This window comes from Anser cygnoides, chromosome 1 (genome assembly GCF_040182565.1).
Source record: "Anser cygnoides isolate HZ-2024a breed goose chromosome 1, Taihu_goose_T2T_genome, whole genome shotgun sequence".
NCBI lineage: Eukaryota > Metazoa > Chordata > Aves > Anseriformes > Anatidae > Anser > Anser cygnoides.
Genome location: NC_089873.1, coordinates 76,755,554 through 76,781,502, shown reverse-complemented (window position 1 = coordinate 76,781,502; position 25,949 = coordinate 76,755,554). Strand labels below are relative to the sequence as shown.

The following is a 25,949-nucleotide window of genomic DNA, read 5'->3' as shown; positions in this document are numbered from 1 at the left end:
CTTTTGATGGGTCAACACAACTGTTTTGGAGAGGTTTGGCACAGTTCTTCATAACATACAGTTAGAAAACCAAGTAAGTTTTTCTATGTGATGCAGTGGGATTATGGACCCAGACAGCTATCAGAGTAGGAAAGAATAATAACTAAGAATAATTTCTGCTTCACCTGTGAAACTCTTGTCATAACATTAAAAAAAAAACAACACATCTTTCTGCCTGTGGGAATAGAAATGTTGTTTTTGCAGTGTTACATTGTATAGAAGGAAGGAATGTGGTATTGAGATATGCTTACAGTGATAAGAAAGCTCAGCAGGTGTCCTCCTAAAATGCAGACAACCAGACTCCTTAGAGCAATCAGGTGAAAATCACTATGTTAAGTCAAGCCAGATAAGGGGAGAAAACATTACCATCTCAAAAACAGGCCGGCAACTGAAGGCCAGGCATTGTCTGTGAAGCATCAGGTAGATTGTGAACCTGGATTACCCACTCCAGTGGGGAAACAGGGGAGGGTCCTGTCATCAAAAAGTATATAAACTGTGTTTTTGGAACTAGTAGGTGCGCTCTCCTGCTTGTGGGGCGCCCGCCATTGCAATCGCGAATAAATTACTACTTCACTGAGATCCTCGCCTGAGCCTAAGTTATTGGCTACGGAGTGTTTCTCACAATTTGGGGGCTCGTCCGGGAGCCAGTCACCTACCGGGGAGCCCCACCGCCGCAGCAGCAGGAAGGCATGCCCCGCTGATTTCAGCGGTCCTGTGCATCGACGGTGGCGGTTCTGCAGAGAGCTGACAGAGGGCCCGAGACTGATTAAAGAGGCAGGATCCGTGAAGTAGTGGGGAAAGGAAGAAGGTAGGCACTCTGGGTTTTAAGAATTGATCCGGTAACTCTGTGCACAGACCAAGGTAAGAAATATTAAGTATTGCCTTGGGGGTCGGGTGAGACTCTGTGTGATGTGTGATGTGTGATTGAGACGTACTTTTGTACGAAGCGAGTGTGGAGTCCTGATCCGCGGTTCCGTAGCTCCGCGAGGGGCGCGGCCGGAGACGGACGAAGCGTGAGATAAGGGAGAGAAAGGAAGAGTCTCGGGAAATTTGGTGTGTGGTAATCCTTGCACGGGGTAGTGCTCGGAGTACACCAGGGAAATTTGGTGTGCGGTAAGCCTTGCACGGGGTAGTGCTTGGCAGTACACCAGGGAAATTTGGTGTGCGGTAATCCTTGCACGGGGTAGTGCTCGGAGTACACCAGGGAAATTTGGTGTGCGGTAATCCTTGCACGGGGTAGTGCTCGGAGTACACCAGGGAAATTGGTGTGCGGTAAGCCTTGCACAGGGTAGTGCTTGGCAGTACACCAGGGAAATTTGGTGTGCGGTAATCCTTGCACGGGGTAGTGCTCGGAGTACACCAGGGAATTTTGGTGTGCGGTAATCCTTGCACGGGGTAGTGCTTGGCAGTACACCAGGGAAATTTGGTGTGCGGTAATCCTTGCACGGGGTAGTGCTCGGAGTACACCAGGGAAATTTGGTGTGCGGTAATCCTTGCACGGGGTAGTGCTCGGAGTACACCAGGGAATTTTGGTGTGCGGTAAGCCTTGCACAGGGTAGTGCTTGGCAGTACACCAGGGAAATTTGGTGTGCGGTAAGCCTTGCACGGGGTAGTGCTCGGAGTACACCAGGGAAATTTGGTGTGCGGTAAGCCTTGCACAGGGTAGTGCTTGGCAGTACACCAGGGAAATTTGGTGTGCGGTAAGCCTTGCACGGGGTAGTGCTTGGCAGTACACCAGGGAAATTTGGTGTGCGGTAATCCTTGCACGGGGTAGTGCTTGGCAGTACACCAGGGAAATTTGGTGTGCGGTAATCCTTGCACGGGGTAGTGCTCGGAGTACACCAGGGAAATTTGGTGTGCGGTAATCCTTGCACGGGGTAGTGCTCGGAGTACACCAGGGAATTTTGGTGTGCGGTAAGCCTTGCACAGGGTAGTGCTTGGCAGTACACCAGGGAAATTTGGTGTGCGGTAATCCTTGCACGGGGTAGTGCTCGGAGTACACCAGGGAATTTTGGTGTGCGGTAAGCCTTGCACAGGGTAGTGCTTGGCAGTACACCAGGGAAATTTGGTGTGCGGTAATCCTTGCACGGGGTAGTGCTTGGCAGTACACCCCCATTTTCCAGGATAGGAAAAATGGGAAATATGAGTTCCAGGGGACAGGGAGATATCCCTGGGGGAGTGCCTCCCGACTGTCCTTTAGGAAGGATGTTGAGAAATTGGAAGAATAACCCCAAAACTAAGGAAAAAGATAGGAAGAAAATGGTTAAATATTGTGTATCAGTCTGAACGAAAGAACCAATTAAAGGAGCTGCAGTATTTTGGCCAAAATACGGGTCAGACAAAGATTGGGTATGTCAGGCCTTAAATTTTTATGTTAATAACAAATTTCCATTTTCGGAAGAAGAATCGGAGTATGCAGCTTGTTGGATACAAGGAATAAATTTGGTTTTGAGCAAAAATCAGAATAAAGAGGGAAAGAAAAAGGAAGAGACAAGTGATAAATGGGACCTTCTGGATAACTTACCTCCTCCTTATAACCCCCAAGTTGCTGCAGCAGCAGCGGCTGCTGTAGCAGTTTCTCCGAAAGAAGAGACAGGAACTATAGATAACATTAGCTCTGGGAACAGGAGGTACCCCAAACTGGTAAAAGAATTAGAACAAGGTAGAAGAGGTACTGAGAATTTTGCCTTCCCTGATACTAACAGCACTAACACTATCTGTGTATCCTCTTAAGTGAACTTCCCCCCCTCCTTACCAGCAGAGAGGTTAGGAGTTTCCTAGGGCCTAACTTATACTCTTGGGGAGGGGGAATTATGTATATAAATATGTTGTTTACAGGGAAAGAAATGGGAATGATCAGGAGGAGAGCTGCAATACAAAAATGGGAAAGAACTCATCCTCCAGGACCAGGGGTAATACCGGCAGGGCAGAAATAACCACTTGCCGATCCTGGCTGGAAGAATAATAGTGTGCAACACAGAAATCATATGAGAGACTTGGGGTCAGAATGAGAAAGTACTTGGGGATGAATCCTGAGGACCTGGTATCCCAAGGGCTCTTGAAAGTTCATTTTGTGATTGAAGCCTGGCAAGATGCACAGAAAATGCTCCAGAAGGTGGGGGGGATGTAGTGAACAGTCACTGGGGGCCCTCCTGTGGGAGGCCCTGAACGTGTGTGTCAAGAGGGGAGATGAGAAGGAACAGCAGAGAGTGAAACTAATGGTATTGACAGTGTAGCAGGTAGTCAGGCAGAGGGTTGGAGAAAGAGGAAGAAAATCTTCAGGGGGAGTCAGGGCCAGGATGGAAAAGAGGGGAAGAGAGATGAAGGAATGGCAGGCAAGGAAAGCTACCCGTGTTGTGGCCTGAATCTTAGCAGGGACAGGCTTTGATGGGATGTTTTAAGTGTGGGCAGGCTGGCCACTTCAGGTAGGAATATCCGGAGTGGAAGAAGGAGGAGAGAAGGAAAATGGGATGAGGGAGAAAGGTATGGAATTAAGTTGGCTAATGACTGAGACTTTGGAGAAAGTACAGGCTGGAGAAAGATAGGAAGAAGTGTTAAGAAGAGTTATTGAAGGTGTTAAAGGTGTGGTATGTAATGTTTGACAGAGCTGTTTTTTGAATGAGTTGGGAAAGTTGAATGAGCAGGGAAAGAGGATGTAGGCATTATCTAAGTAACCGTCTAGAAGTTTTGGTATATTTGCTGTGGTGTTTGGTCAGTTTCCCAAGTATCGAGAAGGGGGGGGCAGGGGGGGCAGCCTGCTCCACCAGGGGCCTCTCCACAGGCCGCAGGGGGCTTCGGCTTCGGCGCCTGGAGCGCCTCCACCCCCTCCGTCTGTGCTGACTTTGGTGTCTGCGGGGAGGTTTCTCACTCCTCGCTCTCCCAGCTGCTGTTGAGCAGCAGGTTTTTGTTTGTTTGTATGTTTGTTTTCGTGGATGTGCTCTCACAGAGGCACGGACTGTGTTGCTCATGGCTTGGCTCTGGGCAGCGGTGGGCCCCTCTGGGGCCGGATGAAATTGTCCCTTATCTGCTACGGGGTGGTTTCTGGATTCTCCTCGTGGGGGCTGCCACTGCAGCCCCCTCCCGAACCTTGCCATCAAACACAATACAGAGGGGCAGCTAGGTCATTAATGGCCTGTAAAGTATAAGGGATTAAATTAACTAATGAAACCCTAACAAGTGATGGGGGTAGAAGGGGCTGGGGTAACAGTGCCACCTTTGGGGGGTACCAAGCTGAGACTAGGGGATAAAATGATCTCTGGGCAATTATTGTATGTACCCAAGCCAGGGACTAACTTGTTGGGAAGGGATTTGATGATGAAATTGGGCATTCAAATAGTAAATTGTTAGACTGGAATAACAGTGGTATTAATGGAGTGCTCTCAGGCCTTGAGAGCAAAGATATGTTCACCTCTGGCTGGAAAGACTCTGAAGTGGGGGCGGAAGCAACAATACATATGGACAGTTTTACCTCAGGGGTTTACAGGGCCTCTGATTAATTTGGGCAAAGTTCTAGAACAGATTTTGGAGCAATTCCAACCTCCCAAGGAGGAATTTCTGTTACAAAATGTGTATGATTGTTTATTGTCAGGACAGGAGAAAACAGTTGTGAAGGAAGCTACTAACAAGCTATTCAACTTTCTGGGAAAGCAGGGCTTGGGAGTATTGAAAAATAAATTACAATACGTAGAAAGAGAAGTCAGGTATTTAAGGCATCTAATGTCTGAGGGAAAACTGAGAATAAATCCAGAGAGGATTCAGGGAATTGTTGAAAACTAAGAAAGAACTAAAAAGTTTTTAAGAGAGATTTCTTTAAGGAATCAGGAGCCACAAAGCCTGAGGGAAAATGGATACTCCCTGATGGGAGAGAAATGCTGAATAAAGCACCAATGAGGCAAATATGATGTTTTACATCAAGAGAGTCATTGGGAGATGCAAGCAATGTGTGATGTTGTGCTAAGAAAGTATGTCTGTGTAGGAATATACACTTTAGTGAAGCAAATATGCAGAGGATGTACCATATGTCAAAAGGCAAATAAAAAGGTCATTTGTAACTAACCTAGAGGGGGACGGGAGCCAGGGATTTGACCTTTCCAAAGTATACAGGTAGACTTTACTGAGTTACGTAAAGGAGGGAGATTTAAGTACTTGTTTGTCCTAATTGGCCACGTGACTGGATGGGTGTAAGCTTTCCCCTCTGTATCTGCCACTGCAAACACGGTGGCTAAGGTATCACCGGAGCAAATAGTCCCTAGATATGGGATAGCTGAAAACATTGATTCAGATCAAGGAAATAATTTCACTTCACAAGTACTGCAAGGGTTAATGCAGGCCTTAGAGATTGAGTGGGCTTTTCACACCCCCTGGCACCCCTCCTCTTCTGGGAAGGCAAAGCGAATGAACCAGACATTAAAGAAGCAATTAACTAAATTAGTGTTAAAAACCCAACTTCCTTGGGTAAAATGTTTACTTTTAGCACTCCTCCAGGTTCAAACAGCACCAAGAAACGATATAGGAATTTCACCGTATGAGATGCTGTTCGGATTACCCTATCTGGGCAGAAGGGATGAGATACCGCAATTCGAAACAAGAGAGTTTTCTTAAGAACTGTGTTCTGGGGTTGTCCTCTTCTTTGTCATTTCTCAGGACCCGTGGGAAATTGGGTCCTGATTCAGACCTGGAAAGGATCAACTCCGGCCCGAATGGGAAGGACACTTCCAAGTACTACTAACCACTGAAACAGCCATAGGAACTGCGGAAAAAGGTTGGACTCACTATACGCGAGTGAAGGCATCCGTCGACCCTAGTACCTGGGAAGCTGTTCCTACAGAAGACTTGTTGGAAGCTGAAATCGAAGAGAAAAATCTCATAGTGGACTCTGAGCGGGATAAGAGCTTGCGATTGTAAACTAACCTTTTATTTTCACAGGTAACTAGTGAGTGTGACTTGTGATTGAGAGAAAGGACTGGCCTATAGTGAATTGAAGTGTTCCCAAGGGGGGTTTGTTATGGTAGTAGTGTATATCTTATTCTTTGTATTAATAATTATTTGGAAACCTAAGGTTTAAAAATAATGACAGGGAAAAATCAATTATTAATTTTGTTTTCAGTGATTATAGGCCTCAGAGAAAGCCTTGGTCAATTGGCAACTTGGAAAAGGCATGACCAGATAATAGTAAGATGGGATACCCCATAAAAATATGGGTGAATGTGACAGAGGGTTATGTACCACGATCTGCCATGTTTGATGCTTGTGAGGTGTTGGCTTGTGGAGATTTAAATGCCCAACGACAATTGAGCAGAGGGAACGAATAACTGGTAGAGACCCAACAGCCAGATTGAGAATAGCTGTATGGAAACGATCCTCTATTGCCATCAGAGAAAGGGAGAAACTCAAGGAGAAAACAGGAGAGAAAACAGGAGGCCCTCTTTGAAATGCGGCAGTTCAAACATTTGAGATTGAAACAGGGTACGGGGATGTGAATGCCTGGATAGAATGGGTCAAATATACTGTCCAGAGTCTCAACCATAGCAATTGCTATGCTTGTGCCTCGGGATGACTGATTGCCCAGATAGTGCCCTGCCCACTGGGGTGGACCGAGGATTCCCAGGGAATGCGATGTATGATTGCATTGTACCAAGAAAAGACTGTCTGGGGAAATGAGGCCTGTAAGTCTCTCTCTTTGCTATTCCCTTCCTCGCATGATAGCAATATCAGGGTTCCCCCTGTATTCTCCACAGCTATAGGTAACCATACAGCTTGCCTCTCACGGCAGGGTGTGAGTGCTACCTGGCATCTGGGAGAATTTGCCTTGTGCACGAGAACCTTGAATGCTACCGAGGACTTGATGGGAAACTATTCAAGACTTGAGATCCCTAGGGCAGATCTCTGGTGGTACTGTGGAGGGAAGATCTTACGGTCCACCCTACCATCTAACTGGGGAGGCACTTGTGCACTTGTTCAATTAGCTATACCCTTCACCCTGGCATTTGAAAGCGAAACATCACAAATACCCAGAAGAAGTAAAAGAGGCTTAGGAATATCATTTGATGATAGAGTATACATAGATTCTATAGGGGTGCCTAGAGGAGTTCCTGATGAACATAAAGCCAGGAATCAAATTGCTGCAGGGTTTGAGTCACTGTTCTGGTGGGTAACAATTAATAAAAATGTGGATTGGATTAATTATGTCTATTATAATCAGCAGAGATTCATAAACTATACAAGAGATGCGATAAGAGGAATCGCTGAACAACTAGATGTCACCAGCAAAATGGCTTGGGAAAACAGAATAGCATTAGATATGATTCTTGCGGAGAGAGGTGGTGTGTGCATGATGCTGGGCAACCGTTGTTGTACTTTTATCCCTAACAATACTGCCCCGGATGGCACAGTAACTAGAGCATTGCAAGGGCTTACCACCCTTGCCAATGAATTGGCAGAAAACTCAGGAGCAGACACTTCCATCACAGGATGGTTGGAATCTTGGTTTGGTAAATGGAAAGGGATGGTAGTGTCCATATTTACATCCTTGATTGTAGTAGCAGGAGTTTTGACAGCCATTGGTTGTTGCATTATCCCCTGTGTAAGGGGACTTGTCCAGCGGTTAATTGAAACTGCACTTTTGAAACAAATGACCATGGATCCACCACCCTACTCAGATAAGATGATGATATTAGAGGAAATGGAAAGCAAAGAAAGTAAAGAAGAGGAAGACATCTACCAGATTACATCTTAGAGAAAAATTTTGCAAAAATCAACAAATTATAAAAAGAGAAAAGGGGGGAATTGTGGGAATAGAAATGTTGTTTTTGCAGTGTTACATTGTATAGAAGGAAGGAATGTGGTATTGAGATATGCTTACAGTGATAAGAAAGCTCAGCAGGTGTCCTCCTAAAATGCAGACAACCAGACTCCTTAGAGCAATCAGGTGAAAATCACTATGTTAAGTCAAGCCAGATAAGGGGAGAAAACATTACCATCTCAAAAACAGGCCGGCAACTGAAGGCCAGGCATTGTCTGTGAAGCATCAGGTAGATTGTGAACCTGGATTACCCACTCCAGTGGGGAAACAGGGGAGGGTCCTGTCATCAAAAAGTATATAAACTGTGTTTTTGGAACTAGTAGGTGCGCTCTCCTGCTTGTGGGGCGCCCGCCATTGCAATCGCGAATAAATTACTACTTCACTGAGATCCTCGCCTGAGCCTAAGTTATTGGCTACGGAGTGTTTCTCACATGCCCAGGCCTAACCACATTCTTCTTTGAGCTAGCTTATTTACAGGAGATGAAGAGCAGGTTGGTTTGCTCTGTGTGCTCTGGTTGTCTCTGTATAGAGAAAGGCTAATGTTTTGCTATTTCGCCTTTGTCTTCATTTCACTGTTGTGCATTGAGATTCTTTTATCCTGTCTAGCCTGGGTGACATGTTCTTATGTCCATATGTTGATATCAAAACAAATAGTATACAGTCAAAACAAAGACAATGTGAATGTTTCACAGTTCTAATATATGGCTCATTTATCATAAAGAGAAGAGAGCGTCTTGCTACCTTATCACATCATTTGACAGAACCAAAACACTTAACTGTAAAAGTAAGTCTCATACATTCAGAAATAGGCATAGACATCTTAGTCACAAAAAAAAAAAATTCTTCATGTTAGATTAGGACTAAGCTTGATTCTCATAGCTTTTATATCTGAATGGCAGATAACTTTGCCAGGTACAATAGTATGAATGAGCACTGTTACTTAGACATGTCAAAATATTTGGGTGTAAAAGCCTAAGACAGTGAAACAGTGTGACGCTGGGTTGTGATCAGCATATTTTCTCAAAATAAAGTGAAACCCATGAACATACTTGACTAAACATGTCAGCTGTGAACAAATGAAAATAATAGCAGGGAAAAATTAGGTAATAGTTCTGTGATTCATATTTTAGAATGAATAATACTGAAAGAATTTGGGGGAATACTAAGAAATATGGATAAGAAACCACACAAAAGGTATTGGGATCAGGCTTAAAACTTTTAGAAAGGGACAGCTGAGATATAAATCTGAATCTAGCTACCAATATGCAAACGCACAAGGCAAAATGAAGTAAGTATTTGAAAAAGTTTTTGTGAGACAAAACTGGGTAACATGAGGAGAGGGAGGAGTGTTAATAGGTGCAAGAAAAAATTAGACACTTTACAGAGTACAGACTATGTCAGTTCTCCATAAAACTGGCAACTCTGAACATTACATATTTCTGTCACACATTTATGATCCTTAAGTATATGGATTACAGAAGTCTGTAAGGCAAGAAGTCTGTACAGAAGTCTGTACAGAAGGCAGCGGGGAAAAAACTGTACTCTTGTAATTAAAAAAACTTATGTTTTCAATTGATTATATGCTAGATAAAGTCAGATGTCAGACCTAAGGACTAGTTTGCAGAAATACAGGATATTCAATACATAATGATCACATATACCAACACTTGCTACTGCTAATTCATTGCTTTAACTCTTGTAGAGTCCCTGGTACAAAATTATCCATGTGAGGCACATAGTTTCTTTTGTTTAAATCTTACTTTCTGTCTTGCCACATTGTTTCTGAGACACCACACCATCTTTAAAACATGTAAGAAATTGAAATCATGTCATATTCTGTTACTTTCCTAGAGCCAACATTTTAATACCATGCAATTAGTTCTATATTTAATAGTGAAATGGTAGCAGTACCTCTTCCGCAAAGTTAGTTTTCTTGTCAAGCATTTCTCGTAATGTCTGAAGAATTTTAATGCAGAGCTTTTCTTCTTTCTCCATTAGCTTCTTTGTGTGATTAATCAACCTTAAGGTAAAATATTAAATCTTAAAGAGCATTGCACATTGTTACTAAGCCATGCTACAATTTCTTCATGCAAAAATTGCCTGTCGCTATATTTTTCCTCAAGGAAATAAAAGTAGACAAAAGAAATCATAATTGAAAAAGGAAATGGGACTTTCAACATGTTGCGAGTTTTTTGTTACAATTTGTATATCTTCTTGCCATACAGAAAGCAGAATTCTACATCCACTTTTTCCTGAATGCTTCCAGATTAAGATCCAAACTTGCCCTTTCACCCCTTTATCTATTTAGAGATAAGCATGCATTCATCTTAACGTTTATTTAAAGGTAATTAGTGTTCATCATACTTGTTGAAATTTTAAAAGCTATAGCCTTTATACAACTTCCAACCTCACTGGTGTTTATAATACTATTTATCATATAATTAGCAAACAGCATCCACTCAAAAGGATCCAGAAGGATCTCCAAAGCATTCCTAAAACTTTACATGGAGTCACTCAAAAATGCAGTTATTTGGATGAAACATAACCATTGTTTACACATTCACACAACTTTACAGGACTGTTTTAAAGTCAGAAAACAAGGTATATTTCTGCCTCCAACTAAGACTATGATGGGAGTTTGAGTTTTAAATCTGCTTAAGCAGAAGAAGCAGAATGCCAGAAGAAGCCTTTCAGTCTCTGTGCAGAGCAAGTCCTTGCATTGCTACAGTGAAAACACAAAAGAGGAAGAAATCTGAAGGCCTTAGACTGGTTTTCTTCCTTCAGTACCAGTGTTGACTTACCGTTGACAGAACAGTGTTCTTCGTATTATGGCCTATGATCAGCACACAGCAAAGGCACTGTGGCTACCCATTTACACAGACCCATTAACAATCTTAAATTACAGACACCTAAAGCAGGGTTGGGAGGGATGACATTGCATCATCTATAGCACAACAGAACCAATTATTTAAATTACTGCTAAGTTTGTGTGCTAAGGCCATCCTGGACTCACTAGAAACGCCATGCAGGACTCTCCCATAGTCATGTTAACCAAATTCATGAGCTACGAGTCCGAAAAAAATCAGCTCTCAGGCCTGCAGTACTAACAGTGCTTTTTGAAGAGTTACATCTTTATCTTACGATATCCTGCATAGTCCTGCAAAACATTCTTTGCCATGGAAGTTAATTAAATACAAGAGAAACCTGTTTATTGCATTACAGGGGCCACATTCAGCTGCCCTAGACTTCATTTGGTGCTGACTTTGAACATGAGTTTGGACATAGGGAATGGGATGGGACAAGCTCAGAATTTAGCTTCATTTTTCCAAACATATAAAGTATATTCTTATAACGCTACCTCTGCAGAATATGCAGAAAGCCAAGGAAACAGGAGAGCTGCCTAATGTGTCCATTTCCCTCACATTACCTCTGCTTAAATTAGAGTTTCTCAAGGGCATAGAGGGCATCTCACTAGAGGACTATTAAAATATATTGAACATCTTTATTTCAATGCACAAACTGCAAATTAAGCATCTAATAATTCAGGATCGGATGAGGTGCCAATGAAATATATTTTAAAAAGAGCTGTTAGCAGTTTAAAATAAAAATCAAAAGATTTATTTGCTTTATCAAAAAAAATAGCACTGCACACCCTACTTCATTATGAATTCTTGAAGATTCTACCATGGGAAGTCCAAGTTTCTGCTGTCAGTTTGAAGAAACTTAATAGCAAAAGCAGCCCATTAAGAAAATAGAAGCAGGTTGTGCCTGTCAGAATCATAACAAGCTACTAAGATTAAATTTCTAGGCAGACAAGTCAAGTAAACCTCTCTCCCTACTCCTCTCCAGACTCCTAAACCTCCAAAAACCATAAAACATGCAGCCAAAGACCTCAATTTAAGCTTTCAATATGAACTCAAGACTCCTATATGCTTAAGTTGCTGTTGAAAATCAGAGGCGAGTGCTGTTGAAAATTTTACCTCCCTGTCATCTTTTCCAAAGAAGCAAATAGGTCTCTCCTTAAACCACTTACTTGGACATAAAAGCACCACATCTTATCCTGGCATCGCTCCCCTCAGGAAAAAGAAGCTCTGGACTGTGCAGCACATCAACCAGCACTGAGAACTCAGCTTGCATCATGGGAGTGAACTGCTGCTCCAAGGAGGACACCACATCCTAGGAAATAAAGAGGAATGTCACTACAGCTGACCAAGAAAACTAGAAGAAAGTTGCTGTGGAGCTGCAAAATACTGTGGGCTACCTGACCCATTTCTGGCACTTGTTAGCCCAGGTTACAGTAAAGCAACCTCATTCCCTTCTCCATGTCACTCCTCAAACTGGGTGAGGAGGGGAAGGTGCCCATTACTATTCATGTTGCTATTCTCTTTCAAATTTCTCCTCTATACTAATGCCTCAGAAACACTCAGGAACAGTCAGGATGATGATGTGCTGGAAAAACGCTGTTTGTCATATATATGTTGTTAGTATATAACCTGAAGTGTTGCTTCCTGCGTATGTAGGGTTCCTCCATTTTTCTGGGTTCTGCTGTTTTCTTAGTCCATAAACACTTGATGTCGTTTAACCACTACATGCAGAAGGTGATTTTCATCTCGTAAGTAATCTCCAGTGACACAAACCTGACATAATGGCTCCTATAAAGCCCAGTACCTCTCTCCACACCCCAAACAGGACAATGACATGTGACCATGACATGGCAGAAAGGAGATCCTTCTCTGTGGATCACTTTGGGGTGAAAAAACACACTTCCTACCCCTCTCTACCGACTTCTGAATTTAGATCATGAATCAAAAGGCCCTGAGTGTTGGCTTCACTTTGAACAGACACCAAAGAAGAGCTGAGTCCTCTGCTCCTCCCACCTAGAAGTAAAACATTCACTGTAATCCAGCACTACAAATGCAATGAGTCTCTCTCTGGTGTTTTACCCCCCTGGCCCATATTAGATAAATGCACAGCCATTACTAGCACCCAAGCCATTTGCTATTTTGTACCTGTAGTTTTTCTATTATATTTCTGTAATCCCAGGCAGGCCCACCAAGAGCTTCTTTAAAACGAGGTCCACTGCGGGCTGACATTCTCCACCCCATCGCTGCCCTCTGTACCATGTTAGAGTGACTCTTCATGAACAAGGTGTTGACCTGGCTATCCAAATCCACTGGAATTGCAATCCCACGGTTCTTTGCTTTAGGAGGAAGAAAAAAAAAAAAAGAATAAATTTACAGTGGGAAAAACTTCAAAATCTTCTGCAGATCATGGCATGCAAAATCCTGATACCCTTGAAGTTGGAGGATGATGGAATGGGGGTTGGGATTTCACTTCAGTGGGTTTTAAAAATAAAGATCAAAACCTAAGCTGGTAAATATCAGCTATACTCTAGTTAAAGAAAGTGAGCTGTACCACTTAAAATGAGATGAGGATCATTTCCAGTACATATTTTCATAGATACAGACACTTATTTTATTAAAGCTTTTTTTACTAACTCATAAAAAATCAGAACCATGAATAATAATAAGAGTAACAAAAAGAACACACATTATTTTTTCAACAGCTGTTTTTTCCTGTATTCAGGAGTAAATTTGAAAGATCTTCTTCTCAGTCGACATATGCACATTTAGCCAATTTATCCCAAGTGCTGTTTATTGCTTTTCTGCCTATTTTTGTTGCAAAGTCCTTGAGAAACCAAGTGCATACAAATTAAAATTGAAAGACCATCTCTTCTTTTCTCTTCCTTCAGTTTATTACATAGCCAGGGTTGTTAAGCTATGGGATTCTTGGACATCACTGCAATATAACTGATAAACAGCTACAATTGGCAAATCCAGATCAATATTGTGATTTTTTATTTATTTATTTATTTTAAGATTTTGAGGGTAGGGAGGAGGTAACAAAAGACAGAGTATCAGAGAAAAAAACTGGGGGACAACTTGTTCCAATTCTTACAGTGCATCCACTATTAAAGTACCATTGCATACTGAACTGTTATTTGAAAAGAAAGTTTGAAAGACAATGCTAGAAGGTAACTGCCTTTTCCTCTATGAATATATTTGTACTAGCTGCATCTCTCCATTCCATAGAACCATAGATTTCACTGGAGATCAGTGACATTCTTCTAAGGCCCAGCATGAGTCGCCTGAAATTCAAAAAATAAACAAGGTATTGATGCAGTAATACCTCTATTTGAAAGATTAGGTCGCATTTACAAGATTAGGCTTTATATTCTACGTCTTTTTGTTTAGTTTCCATGGCGCTGTTTATGGTTAATAAACTGAGAAGTTGAGTGGGGAAACAGTTCATTTGGGGTTTTCTACCATAAGCTGATAGTAACTGACTTTTTCTTTTCTTATTGAAATGCTTTTTAAAAAGCATTGGCCCATATTGAAGTTCTGCACGTCATTTCTCTAAGGCATTTCCCCACTGCTCTGCGCTAACACGAGTGCTTTGCATAGAAGTGGAAGGCTTCAAAAATATTCCACCTCTCCCTCCCATTTCTTAAAACTTTAGGTTCTGAACTCATGATGTCAATAGATGCCCTTCTTTCCTAAACAGGATATCCATCAAAACCAACAGGAGTACATGCAAGCACAAAGTCATGCATGTGGCTCTGATGAAGGAAGGCTCGTATGTTGCCAAGCACAGTGAGTCTCAGATCCCAGCCAGAAACTTTCCCTACCCCCAGATACTACACTGTAATGCCAACATTTATAATAAAATTAAAATTGGCTGTGAAAACTCAACCCCCGTCTCAGACTACAGCAAGCATGCTGTCATATACATCCTCATCCTTTGAGTACCTCCCACTGGTGCAGGGTGCCCTCCTGTCCCTGGCTCAGCAGTGCCTGTGAAGGTGTATCCTGATGCAGGACCAGAGTCTTCAACTGCAGACTAGGGTGCTTAACTAGGATGGAAGAAAGCTCTCCTATTCTATTTCTGGTAAGCACTTTCTTTTAAACAGCTTGCCACACAGACAAAAAAAAAAAAAAAAAAAAATTGCTTAGGTCAGGATGGGATGACATGTTTCCCAACAATCATACATGAATCATCATCATCAGAAGCACAGCAGTTTTGACACTGGCAGTTGATTTTTCCTTCCCATTCTCTACTTGCTTTGAAGGCAAGGTTCTGGATTATCATGAGGAAAATACTATGTATGGCTGGCCATTATTTCTAATGACTGTTTTCCATGTTACTTGACTGGGTTGTTTTTCAAGACATTTGCCCTGTTGCTGCCTACTTTATTAAAGAAGCCCATTAAAGTTCTGCCAGGGTGGTTGGGGTGCTGTTGCCTATCAATGCAATTTATTGTGTCCTAATGTCAATCACTAGAATGTTATCGGACAATGCTTACTTCTCAATTAAGTGGCATGTATGCAGAATCCTGATATACAGAGGAATAAATTTAGCAATGGGAAGCACACTGTTCAGAGGAAAACCCAGACTTCTGTAGTCCTACAGATGCCATTTGAAGTTAACAACTTCCATCAATGGCTGAGTAGCAGTCAAGGACTATGATTGTTCAAAGAGTTGCAGCTAATTAAAACTATTACAAAGAAAACCAGAGAGAGAAAAAAAGATACTCCTTTGTTTTGAAAACAGTTCTTATATGTATAATTCCATTTGTAATTAAGATTTGTATTGGTTGTCAAAGGGCACTGTTGAAGTCTAAGCTGTAAACAAAGCCTTTGTCTTCTTTCTTTGCAGCTTGTAGAAAGTTTATCTTTCATTTGTTTCACATTTCATTATTTAAAACAACATTAAACATATTTTTACATTTTGGAAAGCTGATGAACAAATGTGAGCATAAATATTTATTTTTAATTTAGGTGTTGTAGGCTGCTTTCCTCTTCAATGTGTGTCAATCTCCCTTAAAGTATGAACATAAAATATTTAAAAGCATGTTTATTTTTGTTCCACTTAGAAATACTTTTGGACAGAACTCAAACTTGCAAAGTAGGGTTAGAGCTGGTAGACAAAGGAGATAAGAGGGGGTAAAATTCTGTCTTTCTCTGACTGGTGAACTTGGGAAAAAAGCATGTTACATGCCTGTATGTAAACTGGTACAATAGATACCCAGCAGGATACTTACCATGATGGCCTAGAACACGTCTTCAACTAATGTGGAAATCTGCCTTGAAGTGGAGGTCACAGTGCCTGCTTATATACTGCCTAAATCCCAGCTAGGGCACTCTGCACAGGGCTAGTCACACCCTGAATATACTATGCTGTTTTGCCAATGCCAGAACAACATGATTTGCTGGGAAATCCTTTGCATGACTAACTCTCTATCTAATGCTCCCTCACAATTAATTCTATTGGCAATAACTACAGCTGAGTTAAGACAATTGAGCAAACAGTACCAGCAGAAATGGTAAGCAACACAGTACCCCAAATTCAGTCAGGCCACGGCTTATGTTCCGTGCTGGATGGTTCTGGGCATACTCAATGCCCCAGCAACTTTCCTCCCCTTTCCTGTTTCAGCTATGAAACCGTACTGTGAGATGGGGACCCAAAAGAAAAGGTGAATATTAACGATGAGAATCAAGTACCTAAATTCAGACCTCTCTCTATGAGCCATCTGGGCTCTATAGAATTCCCAAGAGCATTGCCCAGCTGCTAAGTGAAGGGCTGAAATGGGCTGTATTTTGTTGAATTACCTGCATGTAAGTCTTTTCACAGAATCACAAAAATTGGAAGCAGAAGGGCTTATTTCACAAATTCACTCCATTAACTTTGGTGGTATTTACAAAGTGTTACAGTATTTAGTAGCTTCGGTGGTATTTACAAAGTGCTACAGTACTTAGCTTCACGGTATTTAGTACATTTTGCACTACTTGAAGCAATCCCCAATGCAGGTTTTATGGGGGACACACAGGGGTTTCACCCTTCAGAATTCCTCAAGGAGGAGTGGGACATACAATTTGGGTCACAAAATACCCACAGCTGCACCTAGCTGTGAGTCCCTTACTCTCCTTGCATTTTACACCCCTCCTGTACTCCCAGACAGCTCTCATGTTCTACCACACTCCCAGTTGTCACTTAACAGAGCGATGCATATTTAGTTCAATTAATTTTGCTTCATGAATCAGTCCCTCCAGCTTCTTCATCATTTACTGACTACTTAACAAACACATCTGGATAGAGAGACACTAATGCTAGCAACAGCATGACTTTTTAAGGAAAATAAAAGCTTTGTGTAGACAAGACACAAGCCTGCCAATCTTGTACCCTTCACATGGATGGTTTTTTCCAGCAAAAAATCTATGCTAAAATATTTATCAGTCTGTAAAAAGATCATCATTGAATTTTTCTTGCAATTAGGGAAACACAAACAGTTAAAATAGAATAAAATATGTTTTTCATCTGAAATGCATTATTCTTGCTGTCAAAAAAGTAACAACAGGATAATTATCTTATTTGAACTAAAAAATGAAAATGAAGTTCTAGCTTTTTATAAAATGGGAAAAAAAAGACTTAAAAACTCAAATGGGAAAGGAAACGAAGCATTTTCAAGGCTGAAAAAAACTGTTTTAGGAAAGTTCATCAATGTGGACATAAAACAAGTGTGATAATTCCAAAGAAGCATGAAAATGTAACCTAGATTTCATGTTTAATGTTTCCTATCTGTAATTTGACAGGGAAATAGAAAAGTTTTTAAAGCACTTATAAGCATGGTCAAGATGCATCACAGGAGGTTTTTTTTTGATTCTGTACACCCTTAAAGGGGTAGCAGTGAGATGAAACTGGAGAATGAACACAACTAGAATGGACTTCACCCTAGAGACCATTTGCTCTTCTTGTTACAGAGAATCCATGTTCTTTAATCCCTTTTGAAAATGTATTAAGCTTCATTTGAAACAAAGCTGCATTTCCTGACATCCCTCCTCCCCACATTTTCTAGTGGCCTGTTGATCATGGACATCCTTCCAAAGTTGGTTCTGAACCTCTCATTTACAAGCTAACTTTATTTAGGTTACTTGAAGCCTAACATACTTTATATCCTGATGATTTGGGTTCAGTACTATCCTTTAGCTAAAATGTTTCTTTGTGACCATTGATCTTCCTAAGTACTTTTGAAGAGAAACTATACAGGCCTTTGTCTTGCTATGGAAAAAGCATGGAATTCTATTATAAAGTCTCTTCTTGTCATACAATTTCTCCATTCTCCTGATCACCTTAGTAGTACTTCCTCTGTACCTGTTACGGTTTTGAACCTCTGAAACAGAATTCTTACAAAACTTGTCTCCAAGTTTTTAGCATAGAAACACAGATACTCTTTTTGCTTCTCCTGCGTAGTATCCTAGAGTACCATCTGACAACAACTAACGTGATTCGGCTTGCTAACAGATTTTTTTAAAGGGTCTACTAAGAGAAATAGTCTAACAAAATGTGAGTTCCTATCTGCCACTGTTTACTCACCCGGAAATCACAGTTATTTCATTATTGGTGGTGGTAACACAGCCATGCACATGCTACAGAAAGCATCCTTCACATACACACACAGTATCAGAGGGAAAATGCAGTTTGTATAAAACATAGGGGAAAAAGCTAATGGATACTACAGAGACAAGACTATAATATAACTAGATTTATCTAGCATGTAGCTCAGTACACTGAGGTGCTTCAACCTTGTAATAGAAGAGAAAACTGATGCTTAGGGGTGAACATACAAGAATCACTACTTAATTCAGAGGCTAAGGCAGTTCTTTGCAGAGGTCCTAGAAGACTGGTCAGCCCTGGGAAAATGACCTTTCTCCAATACCATTTACGATATACAATCCAGATCTTTAGTTTTAAGGACAGGTGACATTCCCCAATTGTACCATATGGGAAGACCGCAGATGGTTTTAAAGGCAAACTTTCTGGCCTCCACCATTCTCAATCTTGCAAAGATTACAGAATGTAGGAACTGAAAGTCCTTTGGTAATGAATTCATTTGAAATAAATTAAACTGTTTGTCTTCTTAGTTCCTCTGTTTTCACAAAGATCAGTGGATCTTTTAAACAATTTCCATGTGTAGCAATTTTGCCAGTGAGAAGACACTATTTTGATCACTCATTTTTGGATTATTTTTTAAGGCAAAAACTCAGTGCTATGTTATAATAAAGAAAACGGAGAGAGTAATCTATGTAAAACGTGTTAATTTTTGTTAATGTGATAATCTGCTTCAGAAATCCAAGAACAAGAAGCATTACTATACATAAACTATTTTGTAATTATTTTAATTCATCCAACTGTAGCCAAATGTTTACTAGGCAATAAAAAATTGATGCGCACTGGTATCTTTGTGTTCCAAATCTCTTGGAGTCACAGAAGGGTCTGCTGAACAAGTCAAGCAAGCCTCTATACTTCTTGCTGAACTCGAAGGCAGAAAACTGCCTGGAGACAAAGATGCAAGCGAAGCTTGAAAAGCTTATGAAGTTTTTCCCTAGTGGTCAAGTGGAGTTGAAGTACCAAGGTTATAAGAAATTAGCTTCTGCAACATATCCCTTTGTTGACCCAGAAGATAATGTACATTCTTACAATGCTCATAAGAAGACAGATGCAATGATCTTAAGCTCTTGAGGCAATACTTATATCCACCTGTCAGCAACATAAATACTAAGCACTGAGCAGAATGTATATTGCTTAAACTTGCTCTGAAATGGGTCTTTTAAAAGTGCATTATTATATGGATCTTTGATATCTTGGGAAATCTGTGTATGATCTTTCTTCCTGCTGAGATTCATTTCTAAATCCAAGGCTACTACTACAAAAAAAAAATGTTTGTTCTTTCAACTCTATACTACATTTATTTTCCATCAAAAGTCTTTGGTCCCTGCTGTAAATCTGTCCAATACTGTATCTCTCTGATATAGGCAAAATCTTTCTAGAGTTTTTTTTCATACCCTGCTGTGAAACATGAAGGCCCTAACATTAAAGCTGACAGACTCTCAAGGTGTAAAAAAAAAAAGTTCTCACAGATTCCTAGCCAAAATCCAAACCTAGTCCACATATACAGACAGAAAAAGAGGCAAAATGAATAAAAAAATAAAATAAAAAAAAGGAAAGGAAAGGCTGGCCTATTTGTATTATGGAAGAAACCTCTGCCTGCTCAAAGAGCACCATTTTGTGCTGGTGGAACACCCAGTAGACATGGGAGCCTGGTACACACAGCAATTACAAGGGCCTCGATTTTAAAAGTCATCAGTACCTCCAACTGGGGTAGTTTTTCCAAAGCTTTCAGCAGAGCAGAACAGGCCTACTCAATTAGCCAAGGCAAGCCAAGTTTGGCACCGTGCCTAAAATACTGAATATCACACAAAGCTAAAATCTCAGCTAGCCACCTCAATTTTATACAGGGATGTATAAAACTCCATTTTCCACTTCTTTAGCTTGCTCTTTTGGAAAAGGCTCCTCAACAGCTGCTTTCTTCTCCCTTTCTGCACTGGCAGAATAAAACACCAAATAAAAATTTGTGGTAATTTGCTAATATGATACAATTGTACCAGTTGTATTCAATACTAGTACCAGTAATGAATCCTTAAACAGTTATTATGATACGGACAATGAAATCATCAACTTGCATGTTAAAGTGTGCTTTCAGGGCCACCTCTGAGGCTACCAGGCCCATGGCACCCCAAGATGACACACAGCCTGCTTGCCCTACTGTCACTGCTGGTGACATGAAAGTCCTGAAGGAGGACACATGGTGGTGCCTTTCATGGGCACCTCAGCTCCACTGTCCACATTTGACAATACCCAAGACAAGAGTGGGATCCCATGCACGGGAAGCCAGAGCAGCAAGAAGGCTAGATCCATAGGACAGCATAAGGGCACAGTTTAAATGAACAAATAAAACACTGTAGATCATCTTCATTATGGTAACCCACATTTCTTCCCTCATCTTGCTGCTGTGGGGACAAGTTCAGCTTGGCTGTCTCAGCACTAGGCTCAGGTGACTCTAAATACCCTTATCTCTATAAGATAACACAAAGACCTCTCCAAGCTCTAATATTTTTTTTTAGGTTAAGCTCCACAGAAAGGTAGGCATGGAGCTGTCTAGAAGCATCCAAAGTTGGTCTTAAATACACTCTTACCTGCCTTACTTCTCCTCTCTTTCCTCAGACTCCCAAAGGAAGTAATTTACTGATGACTCTTTCCAGAACTGCCAGAGGGTACCAGGAAAGGAAGTGTTAAACACACAAAAAAGGATTTGTGGGCCTAGAGCTTTATTTGAAACTGTAGTAGCTGTAGCATAAAGGAAATAAAACATATTTGGCTTTCAAAGTTCTCTTACCAGATGGATCCATAATTAAGTCATTTGCACAACAAATAAAACATCTGAAGATTGCTAAGTTTTTAGGTAACTGCTATTCTCACTCACAAAAAAGTTAGTGAGATACTTTGGCTAAAATGTTAGATGATACCCCTGTAAAACTATCCCAAAATCTAAATTTAGAGTAGATTGTTACAGTGCCACAGATACTGCAGATGGTTCTGGGACCCTCTCATATTTTTTATCATTATTTATTAAAGCTTCTTAAAAATTGCATCAACTATAGCATTTAACTAGTTTCTGTATGTCTCTGCCTCTACTCAGTTTTGATTGATGCTGAGGAAAACCTTACTCTATAAATTCTATAGAAACTAGATTGAATACTCTGTTTTTCCAGTTGTGGACGAAGACTTTAAAATACTGTTCACAAAAATCTAAGTTAAGAATGAACTTTTGCCAGTCTTAGCTATGTACAGGTGAAGAATCTTTTTTATTTTTTTATTTTTTATTTTAGGATGGGATCACTCCCGAAGAAGTTTTAAATCTTTGACTAACGTAGTGTTTGAATTTATTTGAAAGCAATGTAATTTCCTAGCTGCCCTCGGAACCAAATATGAATTAAGTCTTGGTGCCTGTGCAAGGCAATATACCCCTTTCATGGCTGACTGTGTAGAAGCAGTAAATGCATAGATCTGATGGTGATGAGTAAGCAGAGGAGCTATGGAGTGGCAGAATTCTGTTTTCCACCCCCGACTCACTGATGGGACAAAACCTGAACAAGCCCAGGATGATGACTAATAACAACGAATACCTCTCACAGGAACTGAAGGAAAAAAGATGAGTGTTCTGATGCATGATTCCATGCATCACTGCTCACAACAGCCCAACACAAATGGAATTACCTATGTTTTCCCATACCCTATATGAAGCTTCTGTTTTATTCCAATATCATAACTTCCTTGAGGTCAAGTTCAACCACCACTCATTTAGCAAACCCACCTCTGTGGCCTACAGGTTCACCTACCAGCCCTATTTGATGGAACATATTTGAGTGCATTATAAAAAGAGACAGAATTTAACCTCAAAGTGGGATTTCTTAAATTACCACTGTCACAACTGCATGATACTATAGTCAAAGAAAAGAACATTCAAGCTCAAGTAATTCTGATCTTAAAACACAGAGAAAATCAACGAAGGTAAAAACCTGGCACCTACCCACTTCAGCCAAAGTTTTGATACATGACTCCACTGAGGCTTTCTGAGTTGGGTTTGGCCAGGTACAGTTGTAAATTCTAAAAGCAGACTGCAGCAGCTGAATAAAAACAGGCTGATGTGTCTGAAAACAAAAAGATAAACATGTAATTTTATACTTTACCATCTCCTCACAACTGCCCTAAGGTTTGATATAACATAAACCACGTGCATGGGTGTTTTTTTTTTTAGCTTGTACATTCAAGCTGCAGATCAATTAAATTCTCTTGACTCTTCAGGGCAGGAGCAATGCAAATCATTTCTGCACCCCTACAGAGACAAAATCATGCAATTTTTACTAAAATCACCACTGATATCGAGTAAGCACAGTACAGAGCAGAAGGACTGAAGAGTCTTCCTGGTTCTCAGGTACACGTTCTTTTTGTCGTAATGTACAGCATTTTTCTCATACAAATTCAAAGACAGACCTTGATTCTGCAAAGATACTCTATCCAATGAATTCACAAAAGCCAGGAGTAAATATGACCTTATTGAGCTGTGTGCTGTTTCAGAGTTGTAAAGGGTAAAAATTAAGAATAAATGATTTCAAGAGAAATTAAGCTGCTAGCCAGTGGCATGAAAAGAGAGAGAAATTGAAGGAGGATAAAATGGTACAGGATCCATATTCCTTCCTATGACAAGGTATCTCATTAATGGGCTGAATTACTTATTTGTCAGTCTCTTTTTCTTACCTGAAGGCTGGTGCTGTTATCTGAAAATGGAGAATTGAAGAAGCCACTTACAATGTTCATTACAGGCTCAGTGACATATTTCTCCAGAGATGTGTCTGCATGTTTACGATCTGTGGTTGTGTTACAAACCTACAGGAAAGAAGGAGACAACAATGAGATTCAGTATTTTCAAGTAAGCTAGCTATGTTATTTTGCATTTATTACAACCCATGTAATAAGATTTGTTCTTAGTATGATTTAGTATGTTCTTAGAATGATTTTTATATAAGATCTATCACAGCATATTATCTTAGAGTTCAAGATTTATTTGCAGTAGCTTGTCATTCTTCTTGAAGATACACATTGTCTTTTAAAACCCATTATCTTCTGAACTAATTCCTTCTGGTTGGCTGTCTATTCTTTCCTACACCATGAAAAAAGATCCCCCTAAATCAGCACATTGCGTTCCACTTACACATTTAGACAGATTCAAGAAGAAAATGGACCTTTCCTCCCATTGTGAAGCTAGGTTGGAAGAGGCTTTAGAGACAGATGAGACATAAACACATCAGGTTAGAAAGATTTCGTGTAATGTTTAACTTCTTGCTACAATCACCACAAAGAGTAGCAACAGCGAAGCCCATTTGCAGAAAAAAAAATTAAAGAGCGGGAAACAGAAGGAAATACCATAGTCCATACCAACAGCCTTTCAGATTTTAGACAACATTTCTTAAGAAAGCCACCTGAGGAAGATATGAATGACAAACTAAAAACAATGAAAGAAGAGAATGAATGGTACTGGGACAACTCTGGAGCACAGAAGGATGATTAAATGGTAGGAGGATATGGAAAGATTTATACAGGTGAGTCCTGAAGACACCTTTTGGTACAACACTGAAAGTTTGTTGCTGCATAAAGATGTCAGGCTTAAAGAAAGGAAAAAATTACTGGACCGGTATACATGCTTCACTGTTTCTTTTCTTTTTTTTTTTTTCCCCAACGTGTATTAACATTTATAGTCATTTTGAATTTGCATGTCAGTGAAAACAGTAGTAAAAGGAGACCTAAAAGGAGTCTACACAGAAAAAGACAGTGAGAAAGGCAAACAAGGACTATAGACTATACTCATCCTACCTCTTCAACAGCCTTTGAATAAGCAGTTCTAGTCATGTTCAAAAAAAAAAATAAAATGACAAAATTATTCTCTTTCACCTATGCAAGCCACAGACTTCTGTAATGTTCTAGAGAATCTATGCAAGAATAGAATTTATTTTCTTTACAGACTTCTGGGATAACTTTCAAATTACTATCTGAGCTTTTAACACAACCATGAATCTGTGTACTACATAGTTATCATTACATCATTTTATGGATGGGGAACTTAAGTCCAGAGAAGCTGAGTGAATTGCTTAAGGTCACAGAGAGCAGTTGGTGATTGAACCAGAGAAATAATCTGCAGCACCTGAATCTCACACAGGGCAAACATGCTCTCTAATTACACTGTGCCACTGTGACACTTGGATACCACAAGACACCAATTTCACCAGCAGTGTTTTAAGGAAGGTTACTGACGTGACATCCAAAAGCACCCACATTGAATGGAAGATTTGACTCATGGGAACACAAAAGCATTTTGAGTAGAGTATAACACAAAAGCATTGTCATGTGGTAGGCAGAGGAATAGCCAAAGATAACTTGCAACCTACAGGAATTAGGCATCTGGAGGAGCTCTGTCTGTTTTTCTATAACGTGTCAGAAAAACAAGTCATGGCCCAAGACAGCACATTTTTATCACCCCAGAAAAGGAAAGATTTTGGTCAGAGAAGCAACAGTGCCTAAACTGAAATAGCAAATTCTTCAGCCCTTCAGTTTGGGAAAATTATGACACCTTCTCTTCCCTAATCCTCAATGAACATAAAATATTGAGTTAATAATAAAGCTTAAAAAATAATTACAAAAAAATCATAGACCTAAAAACCTCTTGACGTTCTTCTGCCTTTAATTAAGCTGCATGCCCATTTTCTCTGGAACCAGTAGTTCTGAGGCTGAGCATTTGTGATCCCAATGGGAAGAGAGAGAGCTGTGCAGCGCAAGCACAGTGAATTTAGAAATCAACAAAACTAAATTCCAATATGCTTTTAAGCTTTCCCCTTCACTCATCTAACAAGCAGAGCCATGTGTGGGGGGGACACAACTGTGCTCCAACACAGGTCTGAAAAATTCCCGTCATGGAAGGAATTTGGAAATCCTCTCATTTGCTCTTATCCTTCTGCCCTTTAGGGACTAAAAAATGTTTCCTTGTGGAAGAAAAAACCTGAAATGAATGAAATGGAGATGAAGATTGAGAAAGCAGTGTTTAAAAACCCCATAAGAGGCTTTGGGACTAAAACTCACATGAATAATACTTCAAAAATTCTGCAGAGAAAGCCATGATGACTTTACAGCTGTCAGATGCTGGCTCTTCCTTTAATCCTGTTCAGAATACAGCTGCTGACTTACGGAACAAGACACATGCAGGAAAGGAAAGCCATTCCTTGAGCAGCACCCACTTCACTTAGTGCTACACTCTCTTTGAGTCATACTTGGGAGAAAGTAGGTTGGCAGAAACTGTAGAAAAAGGGTGTCTTTGAAAGTGAAACTGCTTTTGCAAACTGAATTCATATACAAATCCACCTAGTGTCTGTTTTGCAATGTATCACATTGTTGAAAGAGAATGACAGTTGAGGACTAAATATTTCCTTCTTGGGTATAGCAACAGATAAGAAAATTGGTTTTTCTTTCCTTTTTTTAAAGGGAAAAAAAAAAAAAGAAGAAATCCAACCTGAGGATAACACTCTCCATCTTTCACCTTACTGCTCTCTAATAACAGACTCGGACTCAAAGCTCACAAACTCACCCACTGACAGCCATTTGTAGC

General features: G+C 40.5%; 1 protein-coding gene across 7 annotated transcripts in view; it reads right to left on the bottom strand.

Moving 5' to 3' along the window:
• ITPR2 (inositol 1,4,5-trisphosphate receptor type 2) overlaps positions 1-25,949 on the bottom strand; it is a 276,712-nt gene that overhangs the window by 118,475 nt on the left and 132,288 nt on the right. For all 7 annotated transcript variants that reach the window (XM_067000454.1, XM_067000431.1, XM_067000435.1 and 4 more), the window contains 5 exons: positions 23,054-23,182; positions 22,326-22,446; positions 12,850-13,040; positions 11,874-12,016; positions 9,752-9,860 (listed from right to left, as the gene is read on the bottom strand). In XM_067000454.1, the coding sequence (XP_066856555.1) occupies positions 9,752-9,860; positions 11,874-12,016; positions 12,850-13,040; positions 22,326-22,446; positions 23,054-23,182 (693 nt within the window). The remainder of the gene's footprint in view (positions 1-9,751; positions 9,861-11,873; positions 12,017-12,849; positions 13,041-22,325; positions 22,447-23,053; positions 23,183-25,949) is intronic.